At 38.3% G+C, this 17,537-nt stretch overlaps 1 protein-coding gene across 4 annotated transcripts in view; it reads right to left on the reverse strand.

Annotated features, from left to right (window-relative positions):
- Positions 1-17,537, reverse strand: part of LOC114652147 (uncharacterized) — a 381,858-nt gene that overhangs the window by 51,415 nt on the left and 312,906 nt on the right. For all 4 annotated transcript variants that reach the window (XM_051927670.1, XM_051927672.1, XM_051927671.1 and 1 more), the window contains exons 8-9: positions 11,216-11,318; positions 9,852-9,983 (exon numbers count right to left, since the gene is read on the reverse strand). In XM_051927670.1, coding sequence (XP_051783630.1) covers positions 9,852-9,983; positions 11,216-11,318 — 235 coding nt within the window. The remainder of the gene's footprint in view (positions 1-9,851; positions 9,984-11,215; positions 11,319-17,537) is intronic.

Here is a 17,537-nt window from a genome sequence, read left to right on the forward strand (position 1 = left end):
CACACACACACACACACCACCAGGGCCAGTCTAGTATTGGCAAATACACCTAACCTGCATGTCTTTGGATTGTGGGGGAGAAGCACCTGGGGAAACCCATGCAGACACCACACAGGGAGAACATGCAGACTCCACGCAGGGAGAACATGCAGACTCCACGCAGGGAGGACCTGTGATGAAAATTCTGGTCTCCGCACTGCCACTGTGGCACCGAGCTGAACAATCATGCCATCCAGAAGGGTTAAAGAAAATGCACAAAATATGTTAGCGTGGAAAAGCATGAATTACAGATACTTTTCTGTAAGGCTTTATTACCTGCAATTCCACAGCACCACTAAGCTATTTAATTAGAGAATTCATTTTTCCATAATGAATATCATCGGATGGCAGAGTGACTCAGCAGTGCTGCTCCTGCCTCATAACAAGGAGACCAAGGTTTATGTCCCAAGTGCCCTGCACAGAGTTTGCATGTTCTCTCCATATTCATATGGATTTACTCCCACAGTCTAAACACATGCAGGCTAGGTGGGTGGGTAACACTAAACTGGCCCTGATGTGTGTGCGTGTGTGTGTGTGTGTGCCTGTGTGTGTTCTTTCACCCTGTGAAGGACTGGCATAGGCTTCAGCTGTCCCCTGTCCTATATAAGTCGGTTAGGAAGGTGGCTGGATGGAAACATTGATTAGTATTGGATTTTGTTATAGCTTTACCTTATGCTTCAAATGCAGATATTTCTGCATTTTTAAACAGTGCACTGTTATTAATGAGACCATAGGAAGCAGGTTAAGTAAAAGAATGAAAGGACAATTAATTGATTAATTAGTTCACATCACAATGTATCTTAATTATATAATACATTACTTGCACAAGTTAAATATGTACCAAAAAAAAAAAACACTTAAGCAATGTACAGAAAGCACAAAACGTGAATAATCTTACCTTATATATGATGTCAAAGATCAGTGAAGCTTCCAAGTTTTCGCAGGTCTTCATCCAGTGTGCTTGTAAACTCGCAGCAGCGGTCATTTCATTCACTTCCGGATAGCAAGATTAACACGCCCACTTTTATTTTATAAGATGCTAATGGAAAAAATCACGTTTGTTATTATATATACAAATATATGTATATTATTTATAGGTGAAAAAGCTCCATTTCTTGATGTCCAAGCAAGGCTCTTCATACCTGAAATCCATTTCTCTGCATATCAAAACTATCAGTTTATATTTCATATAGTGACTTATATTTATTATTGAAATAAAATTTAAAAAAATATTCGTGCACGACCATTACGTAAAAACATATTGCTTCTGTAAAACAAAGCAGTAAAAATAAGAGACATTTAAAATCAATAGGCAAAAATATCCACTCATTACACATATCACGCAATATTCTAAAACGGATTAAATATTAAAATCATGTACAGTATAGTACAACGGTAACGGAAAAAATTGAACCATCTAGCGGGTGCTACACCGGGCGCTGAGTGCTTATAAACACGTCCCAACATGTATTATCTCTTGCGAGTTTTTGATCAAGTGCCACTAGAAAAAAAAATAGAACCATCTAGGGGGCGCTCCACCGGGAAATGAGCGCTCATAAAGCCGTCTCAACATGCATTATCTCTTGCGAGTTTTTGCTGAAGTGCCGCTACTTGAATGAATTGTTTTCTGCTCACCACGGACCATCAAAACGATCAGGACGTTCAGAGACATTTATGTACTAATACATAAACGACACCCAGCTGTTAAAAACTGATCAGTTATTCCAAAATATGCTTAAATAAGAATAGAAGACACAAATGCTCCCGAAAGTATTTTATTGCTTTCTGAGCAGATAAAAGAAGATAATTACGATTTAAAAAGGAAAGATGGTACATCAAAACACCCTTTTTCAAATACTAAAGGTTATTAAGTGTCACCATTAATTCAATCACGATTTATTATAGATTTAAATGTGGACCATTAGTAACTGGGGCAGTTAAAATAAAAAAAATATTAATAACTTTAAAAATATAAAACCAAATTACACAATACTTTGCACATGTCTTGATACAAGTATTTAGCACATTTTTTGAAAAAATCAGCGAGATCGGTCATGTGGATCAAGAGTAAAATCAAATCTAAATTCAAACACCTTTTCCATTTCAAGCTGGGTGACAGGTCGACCTGATGGCTAATACTGTTCGGGGCATTTTTTGGACGATCATGATCGGCAATTTGGGAGGTTGTTACAGACTTAGATAATGATATGTCATTAATAAAACGTGTGTCTTCCACGAGATAACTGAAACTTTTTTACTTTTATCTTTTTTTATGACAGAATCAACAGGTAGGGCTACTTTGTACCAGGAGTGAGAAAAACATGCAGTTTAAAAAAAAACAAACAAACTGTTCAAGAAAAAAATATGGGAAGATTGAAAAGCAGAGATGAATTAATACAAATGGCACAAAATCCATCATAAAACATCATTTTTGTTTTTTTAGGAGCCCAAAAGAGAGATCGGTACAAATGTTCCTGATGAAGCATCTAAAGCAGGGGTCGGCAACCCGCGGCTCTGAAGCCGCATGCGGCTCTTCAGCCTCCTTGTAGTGGCTCCCTTTGGCCTTGAGAAAAAAAAAACATGAAAATGAATAATGGCAATTTCTTAATTTAATTTGTATTTATATATATATATATATATATATATATATATATATATATATATATATATATATGTTTATTTACTACCACTACTACTACTACTGTTATACACTTTAACATCTAATTTTTTTATTTATTTATAATTTGTCAACTAAAATATGCGTCACATCTACGTCTATAGCCCTCGCCTTTACCTGCAGGCGGCTTCTGGAGTGTGCGACCCCTGCACTAACCATGAATAAATCCCAAAAAAGAAAAATCTCAGAAGAAAATAGAGTTTAATTCTGCGTGGACAGAAGCATTTGCCTTCACCGCCAACGACGCTGGCTTACCGGTGTGCTTAATATGTGGCGATAAATTATCGAACAACAAAAAATGTAACGTTGAAAGACATTTTCGAAACAAGCACTCAGCATTCACTGAAAAATACCCAAGTGAAGATGAGCGAAAGAGAGCAATTTCGGAACTGCAACGGAAAGCTGAACAGAGCAAACATACTTTCAAAAAGTGGATCACTTCTCCACAGTCAACTACAGCTGCTAGTTTTGTGGCAGCTCAAGAGATCCTAAGGAGGGGTAAGCCATTCACAGACGGAGAATACATGAAAGAATCGTTCATAAAAATATCAGAACATCTATTCTCCGACTTTAAATGTTTTGGCGTAGGATGTTTTGGCGTTTGAGCGCAAGATGACAGTGTTTGCCAGAGATGTACAGAAAGGTACGCTCTCTCACTTCCCCTCCCTGAGAGAGTTCAAAGAAGCGAACAATCACATAAATTGTGATTATTTCCACAGTACAATTATTGCAATGCAAGCTGCATTTAGTGAAAGATTCAGTGAGTTCAGAAAGAAAAAAAAAACACTCTCTCCTTCCCTGTCACACCCCTGGACATCGACCCATCCCTGCTGAACACATCCGCATTCACAGGAGTAATTAAGCCCAATCTAGAAATTGAACTGGCCGACATAGCGGATAAAGATTTATGGGTGTCCAAGTTCAAATGCCTGACAGCGGATCTTGAAGAAGTCGCCTGTCAGAAGGCTGCTCTCGCTAAATAGCACAAATGGAGTGATATTGAAAATCTCCCCAAACCCGACAAACTTGTTTTCGACACATGGAGTGCCATTCCTGAAACGTATATGAACATGAAAAAATATGCATTTGGAGTCCTGTCCATCTTTGGCTCAAAATACTTATGTGAGCAAGTTTTCTCAAGCATGAACTTCATAAAGTCCATATATTGCTCCCGCCTCACACATGAGAGCCTACAGTCCTGTGTGAAGGTCAAAGTCACATTGTACAGCCCCGACATAGAGATGATCTGCAGCGAACTTCAGAAACAGAAGTCACATTAAACAGGTGAGAACAATAGCATTTAATAGGCTATTATTTTTCAGAAAAAAAAACACATTCATTTCAGACCCGGAGCTGATGTTGGTTTTTTTGTATGTTCAGGTGCTTCAGTTGATTGCTGGCTGAGAGGGAAACCTGAAGAGGATGAGAGCACACTGAAATGGAATTTTATGATTACTTTTTTAAAGCTGCTAAGCTACAGCTAAATGTTTTATTTATATTAAAGTGGGCAAGTTTTTATTTTAATTTTACACAGGTATAGGAAGGACTCAAATAAGCCTGCATAGTTCAGTTTAATTTATTTCAAAGTAGGCCTACACACGTACACTGCACTTCTGTTTGTTGTATTCTGTGGTTGTAACATGTAAAATCTAAAAAAAGATTAAAACTTTTAAAAGTTTATAAGCTGTGTTATGTTTTGCGGCTCCAGACTGTTTTTCTTTGGAGGAAGAGGGGGCAAAATGGCTCTTTTGATAGTGAAGGTTGCAGACCCCTGATCTAAAGATAGATAGATAGATAGATAGATAGATAGATAGATAGATAGATAGATAGATAGATAGATAGCATACAAAAACAAAAAAAAAAGCTATAACATATTACTAACCGAGAATGATAAACCGGATATGGATGCAGGTACATGGCACGCCCATGGACGCAGGAGACATAGTGCGCAGGCGCCGACAGCGAGCAAAGTCTGATCCACCAAGAACGAAGGAGTCACAGCTCAGTAATGAAGGAGCTCAACTGAGCACAGACAATACGGAACCCTAACCGTCCACACTACACGGCATAGTCAAACCCGACATAGTACGGAAGGTGCGTGCGCCTACAACGCGCGTCTAACACACCGTAGGCAGACCCCCGAGATGTTACAGACGCCCCAGAGACACAGACTCCACAGCATATGTGAATCACATTACAGTAATACAATAATATGAGTACTCACAGACAAGACAAACACAACAGGGGCGCAGAAAGACCCCCGAGATGTTAGAGAAGCCCCAGAGATACGGACTCCACAGCATATGTGAATCACATTACAGTAATACAATAATATGAGTGCTCACAGACAAAACAAACACAACAGGCTTCGGCGTCCCGCCCCACAATCAAACCGGAGAGAGTACGGCGTCCCCAAACGTCCACAAAACACAGCATAGTCAAACCCGAGATAGTACGGAGGGCGCATGTGCCTACAACGACTACCACATGAAACACACACACGGCACTGGAGGTATAATATTAGCTCAACTAACGTAAATAAGCGCCTACAACGCATCACGGCTCAAAAACAAAGGAGCTCAACTAACGTAAATAAGAAATGAAGCAACGCACCCATAGGTAACGACACAGCCACACAAAAAAGAGGATTCAGCCCCCCGCCCCAGAGTGAAACGGGAAAAAGTACGGAGTCCACAGAGGTCCACCATACACAACATAATAGTACGGAAGGCGCGAGTTAGTACGAAAGCCGAAAGCGCCTACAACGCGTAATAAGAATAAACGAACGCTCCGTTTTAAACGTACGTCATCCTCACACGTCCAAACTATACAGCATAAGTGAATCACATTACAGTGATGCATTATTAACAGTACAACCACAGAAAACGCTCCGTATTAACAGTAAGTGCAATTATTCATATTACTAACGGTAAACAACGGAGAACTAATGGAGTCAAACTCATTCAAGGACAACACACCATCTTTACTACAGATGTTGTTCATGAAGACATATTCCAATAAATCTTTGTAATGTGCCATGCTATGGGTTCTTTACTTCCTATGTGCGTCATCTTCACCTTTACACTCCGATCTATCTCATACATACATCAATGTATTTCAGGATACCCAACGCCAGGGGTTGGCGAGCGAAGCGAGCAGGGGGCGGAGCCCCCTGGTAATTGAACAGAATCTGAGTTAGTAGCAATACTTTTTTCCTCTTTTGAAATAAAAAATTAACTATTTTGGTCATATCTGACCTAGGCACATCTCAAAGTGCATAAAAACAAAATAGTGCACAGTATGTGCAATAACATTTGTTTCACTTTTGAAATCAAATATGTTGGTCATATAATTTTTTTTAAATTTAATTAGCACTTTTCTCACTACTCAAAGTGCTTTGTGCAAAAACACAGGGAGGACCAGGGACACAAACCCACGATTTCTTTATTGCAAGGCAGTAGAGCTACCATTGCGCCAATGAGTATATATGACCCAGGCACATCACAAAGTGCATTTAACAGAATACAAAAGAACTATCAATGGTATCAGGGCACAAACCCATAACCAGTGAAAACAGTAACTAACACACATGAATACAATGACTACTGCACACGGAGGGAACACAGGTTCATTTTATATCACCACAGGTATGATTAGGCATGGCTTTGTTACACATCCCATATTATGTTGATATTGTAACATGCTTCGTTACTGCATGTGCTGTGCGGAGTGGAGTCTTGGGGGAACGGCTTTTTGAGGGGCTCAGGGCACCTCCCTAGAGAGAGAGAGATGAGTGACAGGATCAGAGTGAGAGGGGAGAAAATGGAAAAAATGAAAGAAGAGGCTGAAGGCTACCTTTACTTGCTTTGTTTTGGGGTGTCCCTGTGACCCAGACAAAGAGGGGTAGGACACTGCGTATAGTGTGGCACACCAAATGAAAAGCCAGGGGACTTGACCCTAGTCTAGACAAAGTTTAAACTTTCTCCTTAGGTAGGCTAGTTAACTGGATGGGAGAACATCTAGGAAAAGTTTGGGTTGCTTCCAGAAGAGGTGTTGGTGAGGCCAAGAGGGTTTGCTTGATTTGTGGTCTGTGTGTGGATCCCAATGCCCCAGTGCAGTGACAGAGACAAAATGGCATTGTACTTTGGATGAGATGTAAAATTGAGGTCCTGACACTTAGTGGTCATTAAAAGATCCCTAGGCATCCTTAGTAAAGAAAACGGTGCATCCTGATGTCCTGATACCCTCATGGTTTAGTCATTCTGGCCTCCTAATCAACCCCTGTCACTAATTGGATATCTCTCTCACCACTTAACCACCTAATAGCTAATGTGTGGTGAGCGTACTGCCACAAAATGGCTGCTGTTACATCATCCAGGAAGGCTGAGGCTAAGGATCTGTGCTGGTATCCCGAAGGTTTCCGGTTCGAATCCCCGTCACTGCCAAAAGAGATCCTACTCTGCTGGGCCCTTGAGCAAGGCCCTTAACCATCAATTAGTCCAGGGGCGCTGTACAATGGCTGACCCTGCGTTCTGACCCCAAGGGGTATGCGAAAACTAACAAATTCCTAATACAAGAAATTGTATAAGGCAAAATAAAGAACAAAAAAAAAAAGATACTGTATATTGGTAGTGGTCAAAGTGCAGTGCTGGATTAACCAATAGGCACATGTAGCATATGCTACGGGCCCCGCAATTTCGGGGGCCCCCAAATGGTGGACCCAATATTTAATGAAAAAGTGTAGCATTGAAAACCTGGTCTTTAAAAATATTATCTTTACGTTTTTAAACTGTAAATTTCTTACACAACAAAACTTTAGGGGCCCAACACATAAAATTCACATAAATATTATAAGATTCTTATTATAATCGAGAGTAAAATAATTATTTAGTCTGGTTTGAACTGTTCAGAATCTAAACTTCAGATGATGCAGACCAAAAGGGCCCCCAAATTTGAAATGTGCTACGGGCCCCCAAAGCTCTTAATCCGGCCCTGTCAAAGTGGCTCCCATTTTAATGTGTTCACCTTTTATCTTTTAGTTTAGTTAATTCACGGTCATTATTTGAGACCTTTTGTGTTAAGGTTTTCTTGGTTTAGGTCCATGCTTTAGTATTTTGGAAATGTTTCTTAGATTTAAGTTTTTCTGGCGTTAAATAATTATCTTAATTTCCTTGTTAAATTTCCTTATTTTTTCGTTTAGTTTTTCTTCCTACTCTTGTCAAGTTCCTTTTTTTCAAAACTATTGGTTTATTCTATTGTTTACTGTTAGTTTGGTTCCTATTTATTTTTGTATTGATTTAATACTTAATTTGTTTGATTAATCTAGTGATACTGTTCTGTTATTAAAACCCTAATTTTCTATGAAATAATACATTACCTTTTTTTTATCTTTTTAAATGTTTTGGACAGATTCTTTTCATTTCTGGTCATCCTGTACAGGAATTTTCAAAAAACAAAAAATCTGTGCTCCTCTTTTATTGCTCACCTCTCCAATCCTATGAGCTGCTGCATTGCTACTGTTGCCTAACAACATAACAAAATTAATGGAACCAGAATCTGACAGCATGTGTAGAGCTTAATAATAAACTGTACATAAAATACTGTTGAATATAAAGTCAACTCCAGAAATATTGGCACCCCTCAAGCAAGTGAGCAAAAACATTAACATGATGTATATAATACATAATTTTCCTCACATGTTTCGAGAGATTTCTAACAATTCATTTAATAAGAAATAATCTATGAAAAAGTAATGCTTTATCTTTGGAATAGCTTATTCTGTCAAAAACATTTATGGCAAAATTATTGGCATCCTTAAAGAATACTACAAAATAAAACCAAAGGAATGTGCGTCTTTGGGGAAAAATGTTTCTGGATATTGCTTTTTATTGTCTAGGAACTTTATCATTGTCTCCAGTGTGACCGTTTCCTGTTTCACTGGGGTATAAATATGAGGCAACACACAGGAAAAATTATTTTGCCATCCATCAACATGGGTACAACCAAAGTGATCTCAACTCAAATGAGAAAAGGCTGTTGAGCTGCATAGAAAGAGGGAATAGCTACAAGAAAATAGTTATTCAGTTAAATTTACTAGTACACATAATCTGGGCCTTAGTAAAGAACTATTAAAAGCATGGAACTGTCGGAAATTTGCCAGGAGAGGGGTGTGTCACCATTTCAAAGTCAACAGTGAGATACCAATTCCATGACCAGAAGCTTTTTGGATGAGTTCCATGAAAGAAGCCCTTTCTGAGACCAAGACACATATCTCAGCGACTTTGCCAAGCAACATTGGGAGTTAAATCTGAAATCGTATGCTATGGTCAGATAAGACAAAAATTTAGCTTTTTGGCTATGCACACAAGTGCCATGTTTGACAGAAAAAGGGGATTACATGGAAATTGCACCTCATACCTAAAGTAAGAAATGGTGGTGACTCTTCAATGATTTGGGGCTGTTTTGCTGCCAGTAGTCCAGGAGCCCTTGTTAAGGTCAGTGACATAATGAATTCAATTCAATACCAAAACATTTCAGCCAAACATCTGGTTGCCTCTGCTAGAAGGCTGAAACTGGACCGTGGTTCGGTCTTCCAACAAGACAACATCCGACTCAAAATCAAGATTTGGCAATGGTTCTCTCAGTCTTCAGACTTGACCCCAATTAAAAATCTGTTGTCTTAATTGAAGAAGACAGTTCTCAAGAGAAAGCCCAAGATTCTCAATGAGTTGGAAATGTTTACCATGGAAGAGTGGCCCAAGGTCCATCCCAAGTGTTCTCCAACTATGTTAAACACTAGAGCAGGAGGCTGAGTGCTGTCATTCTTGCCAGGGGAGGCTCAACCATATACTGAAATTTGGTGTGCTAATATTTTTTGGAATCTGAATTTTTATGAAAATTTGTATAACTAAAGAAAAACTTTTTTTTTCAAGTAAAACTACAATTCTTAGCCATTTGTTTAAGCCCAAAATATCATTATTTGGTTCTTTGTATATATTAAATTTAGCTAATTTTCATCAAGGGAGCTACTAATTCTCAAGTTGCTGGCATGTAACATAAAAAAACAAACAGTAACCTTTGCCTTTATCTTAAATGTTAAGGGACTGTGTTTCTTTCAGCTGCTGTTTTGCCTTACCGTCTATCAATCATCTGGTAACACTTTTTCATCCAGCCCAGCCCAGGCATCCTTCTGCGAGGAGTTGCACCATTCAGGTAGACAATCATGTAGTCTTCAGCTACCATTAGCTCCAGTGTGCTAATCACATACCTAAAAGCATTGAGGTGGGATAATATTACATTCTTTCAAAAACACTCTTTTATATGAACCTTCCAATTACAGAGAATTGCCGATAGCATGAACACTGCAAAGAAAAGAGGACTTGTATTTGAAATGAGGGCAAAAATGAGTGTCTGTGTTCACATCTGATGAAGAAAGCACTGCCTACAGTTTCAAGAGTGTAGCTTACCACCTCCAAGAAACCTGAACCTTTTGTAATCCTACAAAGTTACTAAATGTCAAAGTCCTGCATGGTGTCAACAAGAAGTGAACAAAGCACAATAATGGCACAAAGTGTTCGACTTGCTGTGAAAAGTAATGTGAAATCTAATACAATACTCACAACCTTGCAAGTAACTAATAAATCAAAGACCACAAGTGATTTTTCTATTTCTGTTTTGTATGAACCATTTTCTTCCTGAGACCCAGTGAACAACTAAAAAAAATTAAGAAAAAGGAGAGATGGTATGCATGACTCATTCATTACCTATCCCATTTCACATTATGCCGTACCTAATGACCTCAGTGGGTGTAGGTTTTCTTTGTATTCAGTCTTTGTTAATCAGAGGATACATGTCTGGTTGAACTTGGCGCTGATTGTGTGACAGCTTGAGTTTAAACTGAGCCGACTGTCTACTTTTATAACACTTTTGGGGATCTTTAGCTATATTTGACAATTTTCACCCAGCTATTTCCATTTTTTCTTTGACGCTCCCTATCTGAGTGTGGTGTTCGAGTCACTAAGTAAGGCTGCATTTAAGTTTTATAATGCAGTTATGACCAACAGCATATCCAATTTGTTCAGAATATAAACAGAATGTACTTTAGAAAATTTATTTATTTAGGTTATGCTGAACTGAACAAGTAAAAAGAGATTAAAAAGAGACATCACAGAAACAGCTGAAGTAGGTAGGGTTCATGCAAAATGCTATTTTAAAATAGATACTTTAAACATGAATAATAGGGACTAAATTGAAGCTGATTATGAGTAAAATTTACATTCAGTAGAGAATACTATACTGTAAATGGATTAAGCAATTTACTGATCATTGCAGTTAAATGCAATACTTAAAGAGCTTGAAATCTCAACATTATAGTATTCTGGACTCAAACATTGAAATGTTTGACAGAATAGTCTGTTGTCCTTTATTCTTATTTTGTTCTGCATTTTCAAGTAATGTATTCTAACTTTTAATATGTGTATGTACCAAAACATTACTCACAGAAAGAGATTCTCCATGATATAGTGATAATCAGTCCTGCTGCTTTCTGGTAGGAAGCATGCAGCAAAGACAATAATCGCATTGAGGCCATCCCCGTAGTATCCTAAAAAAAGAAACAAAGAATAATATCCCCTGTATCTATAAAATGTTTTACAATGATAGTATAGAATGAAGTACACCATATTATTCAATGTAGGTGACTAAGTGGTTAGAGCTGCTGCTTCATGGATCTATTGCCCTAGTTAAAATCCTGTGCTCAGTCTTTGTCTATGTGGACTTGCATGTCATATTCTTCAGGTGCCTTCATGAGGTTTTGTCTGGGTACTCTATATTTACTCCCGCATCCCCAAGGGTGAGCATGTTAGGCTAACTGACAATATTAAATTGATCCTTGTGTGGGTGCATTTGTGAGTGGCGCTGTGATCAACTTCCATGCCATTTAAGGATGGCTCCTCTCTTGAACCTAGCTGAGTCAGAATAGGTTTGAGGTCCCCATGACTCTGAACTGGATTAATATTGTGGGCAACAAAGACAGCATGTGGCCATGTATTGGATTAAGCAAGTTCAAAAATACAGTGATAGAATAATGAGACAGGAGTATTTGGCAAAACGCCAAACAAGGAAAGATAAATTAACATGCCGATATAGCCAGGTGTGCATGCCAAACAGAATGGATGGGAACAATTAGCTAGAGATGACTACAGACTGGTGGGATTAAAGTAAGCTGAATGTGTTTAAGCACAATGTAGGTTCGAGGCTATGACCATATAGCACACATTAGGTTATGCCTTTTAGGTTCCAGGTATAAAACAACTTGTAAACAGCAAATAATCTAAGTTGAGCTTTCAGAAAGGGATTTTTTTTATTGTTCAACATCTGAGAAATTGCTTTGGTCCATGTGGACACCTTGAAGAGTTAAGGATATAAGATACAGTTGCCCTTCACTTTCTCCAGGGTTAGAGGTGGAATACCCCCTGTGAATGTGAAAATTCACGAATTACATTTGAACCCCACTAACACATAGGCACACACATACCTACAATCAGGAAAGTGTGCATTACTTAAATAAGTTGAGCTTTAACACTGTTTGGATTTATTGTACTGGGAATAACATTCACAATACTTACTATTTTTTTTTTTTTTGTTCTTTATTTCATCTTATACGATTTCTCGTATTAGAAATTTGTTAGTTTTCACATACCCCTTGGGGTTAGAGTGCAGGGTCAGCCATTGTACAGCGCCCCTGGAGCAATTACAGGTTAAGGGTCTTGCTCAAGGGCCCAGCAGAGTAGGATCTCTTTTGGCAGTGACGGGGATTCAAACCGGCAACCTTCAGGATACCAGCACAGATCCTTAGCCTCAGAGCCACCACTCCGCCCCAATATTATAACAGTGCTGACAAGCTGCATCATAAATCACTCATTGTATGAGCTGGAATTTCATCACCAGTGGCAGATGGCAAACCTGCAACTGTGAGTAGCACTTTTAAGGATAACGAGTCACCAAAAAGATTCTCGTAAAGTACAATAGAATCCATTCTGGCATTTCAGGTTCAAAGTTGTGACACAATAAGGTGCTTCATTCGCATGAGAATCATATAAGGGTTTATTTGGCATGCCATTGTTATCAGAGACATAAAACCACTGATACATTTTCATCTTTTGAGTGAGTGAAGTCAGTGATGAACTGTAGAAGCCTGCAACTAGAAATTCATTATATATACTACTAGGGGGTTTGACCCTACTCGCTTTGCTCATCAACCCCCAGTTGCCTGCGCTATGCGCCAGCCACTTCACGTCTCTGCTGCTCGCGTTGTAAAGAGGGGGGCTGAACAGACCCCAAGGAGACACGGTCGCTCCTCCGAAACCCCTTCTTAAATGGTGATACAATGGGAAACAAATAGTTTTTTTTTAACCTTCTATTTGCTCGATCAGCTGTTGCTGCTGCCGCCATGCCGTGTGATCTGTATCTTGCGTGGCACTTCATTCAAACATTTAAAAGCCTGTACAGCATCTGTCCTACTCTTTGTCACACCCGGCCCCGGGTGTGGTTAAATTTCTTGGCACAAAGTCTCATCTCGCGGGATGTGAATTCTTGATTTTTTTTAGTTTATAATTTAAAAACGGAATAAGAATCTGAAAATCTAACAACATCATATTAAAGTTTGATAAATTCTGCAAAGAATGATACCATACATATATATGTAGTTTTTAAAATAAGCCTGATTTAAAGCGTGACATAAAATCGTTGCACAAAATCGTTGCACTTTTAGGCTTACAATTTTATATATATATAGAGTAGATAAATAAGAAAAAAAATTTTAGAATGAGGAAATTAAATGCTTTTGAAAAAGAACAATTCATAATAAGATTATTGAGTATTATATCCTTACTATGCTGGATGATTTATTTGTACCATAAAGCAGAATTAAGTCAGCAATTTCAGGTACATGAATAAACCAAAATGATACAACCAAGATCTGTTCCAAAATGCACTTTCAAGAATTGTGCTTAAGAAGAAAAAGACTAATAAAGCAAGACAAGGTATTTTAGACAGTTAAAATAAAAAAGTATGTTTATACAAATACCAAAATGGGTTTGTGTGCTATGTCTTACACCTTGGTGTTTAGTTTGTAGCAAACATAATGTGAATTAAATTGTCTCACATCTGACTTGACATCAAAGATTCATGAAGAATGGTTAGTCACTAACTGTAGAAAATCTTAGTTAGTTAAATGTAAACATGACTTTTTTTCTCTACTTGTACAAATGCAAATACACATGCCCATTATGCTGGGAAATCAAATAGAATGGGGTGTCATTATGGAATAAGTCTGAAAAGGACTAGTGTAGGTATCCTTGCTTTTTACACTCATGAGGAACCTAGCAAGGGGCAGAAACACAAGGCGTATATCATACTAGTCCATGTCTACTTGTACTGGCCTGGCAACATACAAGTTCAGTTCCAGGGACTGCTTTGCACTACGTTCTAGAGCCATAAAGAACTGTGACTTTGTTTCCTGTCTGAAATTTAGTAACTAAGTTAGTTAATTATACAGTTTGCCTTCATTGGTGGGGAATTAAAAGCTAATTGTTAATTCCAGGTTGATTGAGATGTGAAAAAATTATCTCAAACAGTCGGTACAGAGTATTGTCTTAGATGAAACAGTACTATATGAGCAAAGGTTGTATCTTTGTGGCTAAAGCCCCACCTGCCTACACAAAAGCAGCCAGTCTACACATACACAGGTGAATGGGCTATATAATACTACAGTTTGCCATCCCACATACCAAAGAATCTAAGGTTTAGGGTCAGTGTGAAATGCAAAGCATTTTTATAATAGTATACTTGGCATAATCAGGAGGATTAATTTAAAAGGTGATAAGCACCTACAAAAGTGGTAGGATAATGTCCAAGTTGTTGCCCCTGAATCAGCAAAAGTGGACTTAAGGATACCTACCAAGCTGACCCCTGAACATGTGCAGATGGCTCTTCAACAGCTGGATCTGCACATAGTAAAGACAGGAATAAAAAGATAGTGTCCCCGTGGGGTGATTGTTGACAGGTGTAATTGGAACAATCTTTAAAGCAGGACAGTGAGTAACAGCAGGCAAAGTCATTGAGCTAAATGAAATATTAGCATGCAGGATATCCACTGCAAAAAGCGGGTGGGGGGCATTATGGGGAGAAAAACGGAAAGAAGCCCAAGCAGAGTCACTGCAGCAGAAAGTTCCCAGACACAAAGTCAGACATGACACATAGGGATTGGGGAAAAAAGAATGGGAACATGAGGAAGAAGTTCTTCCAAAGATGAGTGCACCCTTTACAATCCCAGTAATTCTGTAAAGGGAGGCCAGACTTTGAAGACTGCCATATCACAGGAGATAATGTAGCTACAATTGCACACAAAATAATAAGGAACTTCTCACAAGCTGAGCTGTTAGATGTAGGCAGACAGTATAAATAAAAGTCATTTCTAACTATGCACTTTGAAAAGTGACTATGACATGTACAGAGCAAACAGGAGACCTGGTACAGGCAACCGATAGTGTTTGTTTGTTCAAACTGTTTAGTGTTTGTTTAGGATACATGGTACATTTTAAAAACAACACCCAGCAACAAAGTCTGAGTACTGACACCAGGACAAAAACCAATGAAGGTGAAGGTGGTAACAGAAGAACAATGTGACACAAGGCTGGCCTTGCCTAAATGGCAAACATTCCATCTCTAATGGAAGATAAATAAGACACAAAATGATATAAATAAACATGTAATCATGATGGTTGGGTGAGTGAAACAGGGGTGTGGAATGGTTGAGGGTTCTCAGTAGACACACAAACAGAAATGTTTTTGAGTAACCTAGATAGTGGTAATAAAGGTCCTGAAGTAGCTATTGTTGCACAGCTGATTGTAGTGGAAAGAAAAGGAGTAGGTGGAAAGTAAAGGACTAGCCTGACCTCTAAAGACTACAATGCGGTGTGCACTATATTTTTATTCTTCACAAAGACAGTTGTGAAGTGTCTCCATTGCTGACGTTGGCACTGGTACCACTATCTCAGTACATACTGTAGAATTACTGTGCTCTGAGTGAAATATCACCATTGTTGAAGCATCAAAATAAATCATGAACATAGAACAGTTTCCTCTAAGTGTGAACTTCAGAGAGGTTTTCTTAATATCTTATAAGGTGTAACACAGAATCAAAGGGATTGGGATATAGCAATATTATGGCATGTCGTGTAAGCAAGTTATTGCTAATATTTAAGATGAAAATGTTAAAGACCTGGTTAAGTGGCTAGAAACATGTAATGTTTCGCAGAATACTTGGATCAAGTTGATGATGTTCAGGTGTCAGTTTAACTAAGTTTTTAATTGGGCGTGATTTCAGATGCTGACTTCTACTGAAAAAGAGGACACTTGGTGTCCCATGCAAGTTATTTAAGCCTACACTGGTAATGCTGGTGCCAATCTGATTTTGCACATGAATGAATAAACAGGAATTCAGCCCTCATTGATTCAACTACCTGTGATATGAAGATTAGGCATGCCTGCATTCATCTATTGGCATAACATTGATATGTGTATATGAAATAAACAGGACTGGTGTATGTGCTGGTATTCCTCATTTCATGCTCTGGTCTGAACAGAACACAGAATGTGTTCCAGGGTATTCCATAGGAATAATAATTACATACCTTAATAATATTTACTTATAATGTGCCTTTCCCATACTCAAAGCGCCTCTCACAGAAATTCAAAATGAACCACAGGGCACATAAAACATTGCAAACAAATAATATTTGCATAAAACAATATTTAAAATGAATCACAGGACACATACAACATTGCAAACAAATAATATCTGCATAAAACAATAAAAGATGAATACAGGAAACACAAAGCTTTAAAAAAGACAATAAACCAGAATAAAAATACAATATACAAAATGCTACATGAAAACCCAGAACAAATAACATAATTTGTAATACAAACACAAATCATCCTGACATCTGGACAAAGAAGCAAAAACTGAAAGGGTCAGAATTTCAAGGTAAGTTAAATGCCATCCTAAACAAATACACTTTTTGTTGTTTTGTAAAAGAATTAATTGAGCTGGCAGATCTCAGCAATTTAGGGAGGTCGCTGTAAAGCCAGGGTGCAATAGAGCTGAAGGCTCTGTCACACAAAGAGGAGCACAGGTTAGTTTGGAGCACAACAAGACCACTAGAATCAGTCGACCTTAGTGGGCAGACAGGAGCATAGCCATGGAGTAGGTTACTGATGTTGTCTGGTTTAACATTATTTAAAGCTTTATAGGTTAGAATTTGTATTTAGTAATATAAGACACAGGTGGCCAGTGAAAGAGAAGATAGGTTGCAAGAGTATTTCAGCATAGTGGAAAAATAGTTCTTATCCAAGAAATAACATGACTAAGAAGGATAACCAAAGAGATAAATGATAAAGTGTTTTCTCTAGCTCAGGCACACGGGCTGAAAAAATGTAGGGGGCTGTGGTGCCTAACATTGAGTCACCTGACTTTCTGGAAGAATATAAGTGTCTGATCCAAAGAATTAACACTAGAATTACCAGAGCCTACGAAAAAACTCGTAAATCCGTCCCACCTTAAATCGCGTCTTAAATCCGTTTGCACATCTCCGCCAGAGTCTTTTGTCATCTAAATGTGCTGATAAACAAAAGCTACTAGCAGCCAGCTATTCCACCCCCCCACCGACTTAGAATGAACTTCTCCTAGCTCTTGCCTTGATTTGATTATCTGGGATTGAAGTGGAGTTTTAGAGTGGAAATAATTCTAGCGTTACTT

Source organism: Erpetoichthys calabaricus, chromosome 5 (assembly GCF_900747795.2).
Source record: "Erpetoichthys calabaricus chromosome 5, fErpCal1.3, whole genome shotgun sequence".
Classification (NCBI taxonomy): Eukaryota; Metazoa; Chordata; class Cladistia; order Polypteriformes; family Polypteridae; genus Erpetoichthys; species Erpetoichthys calabaricus.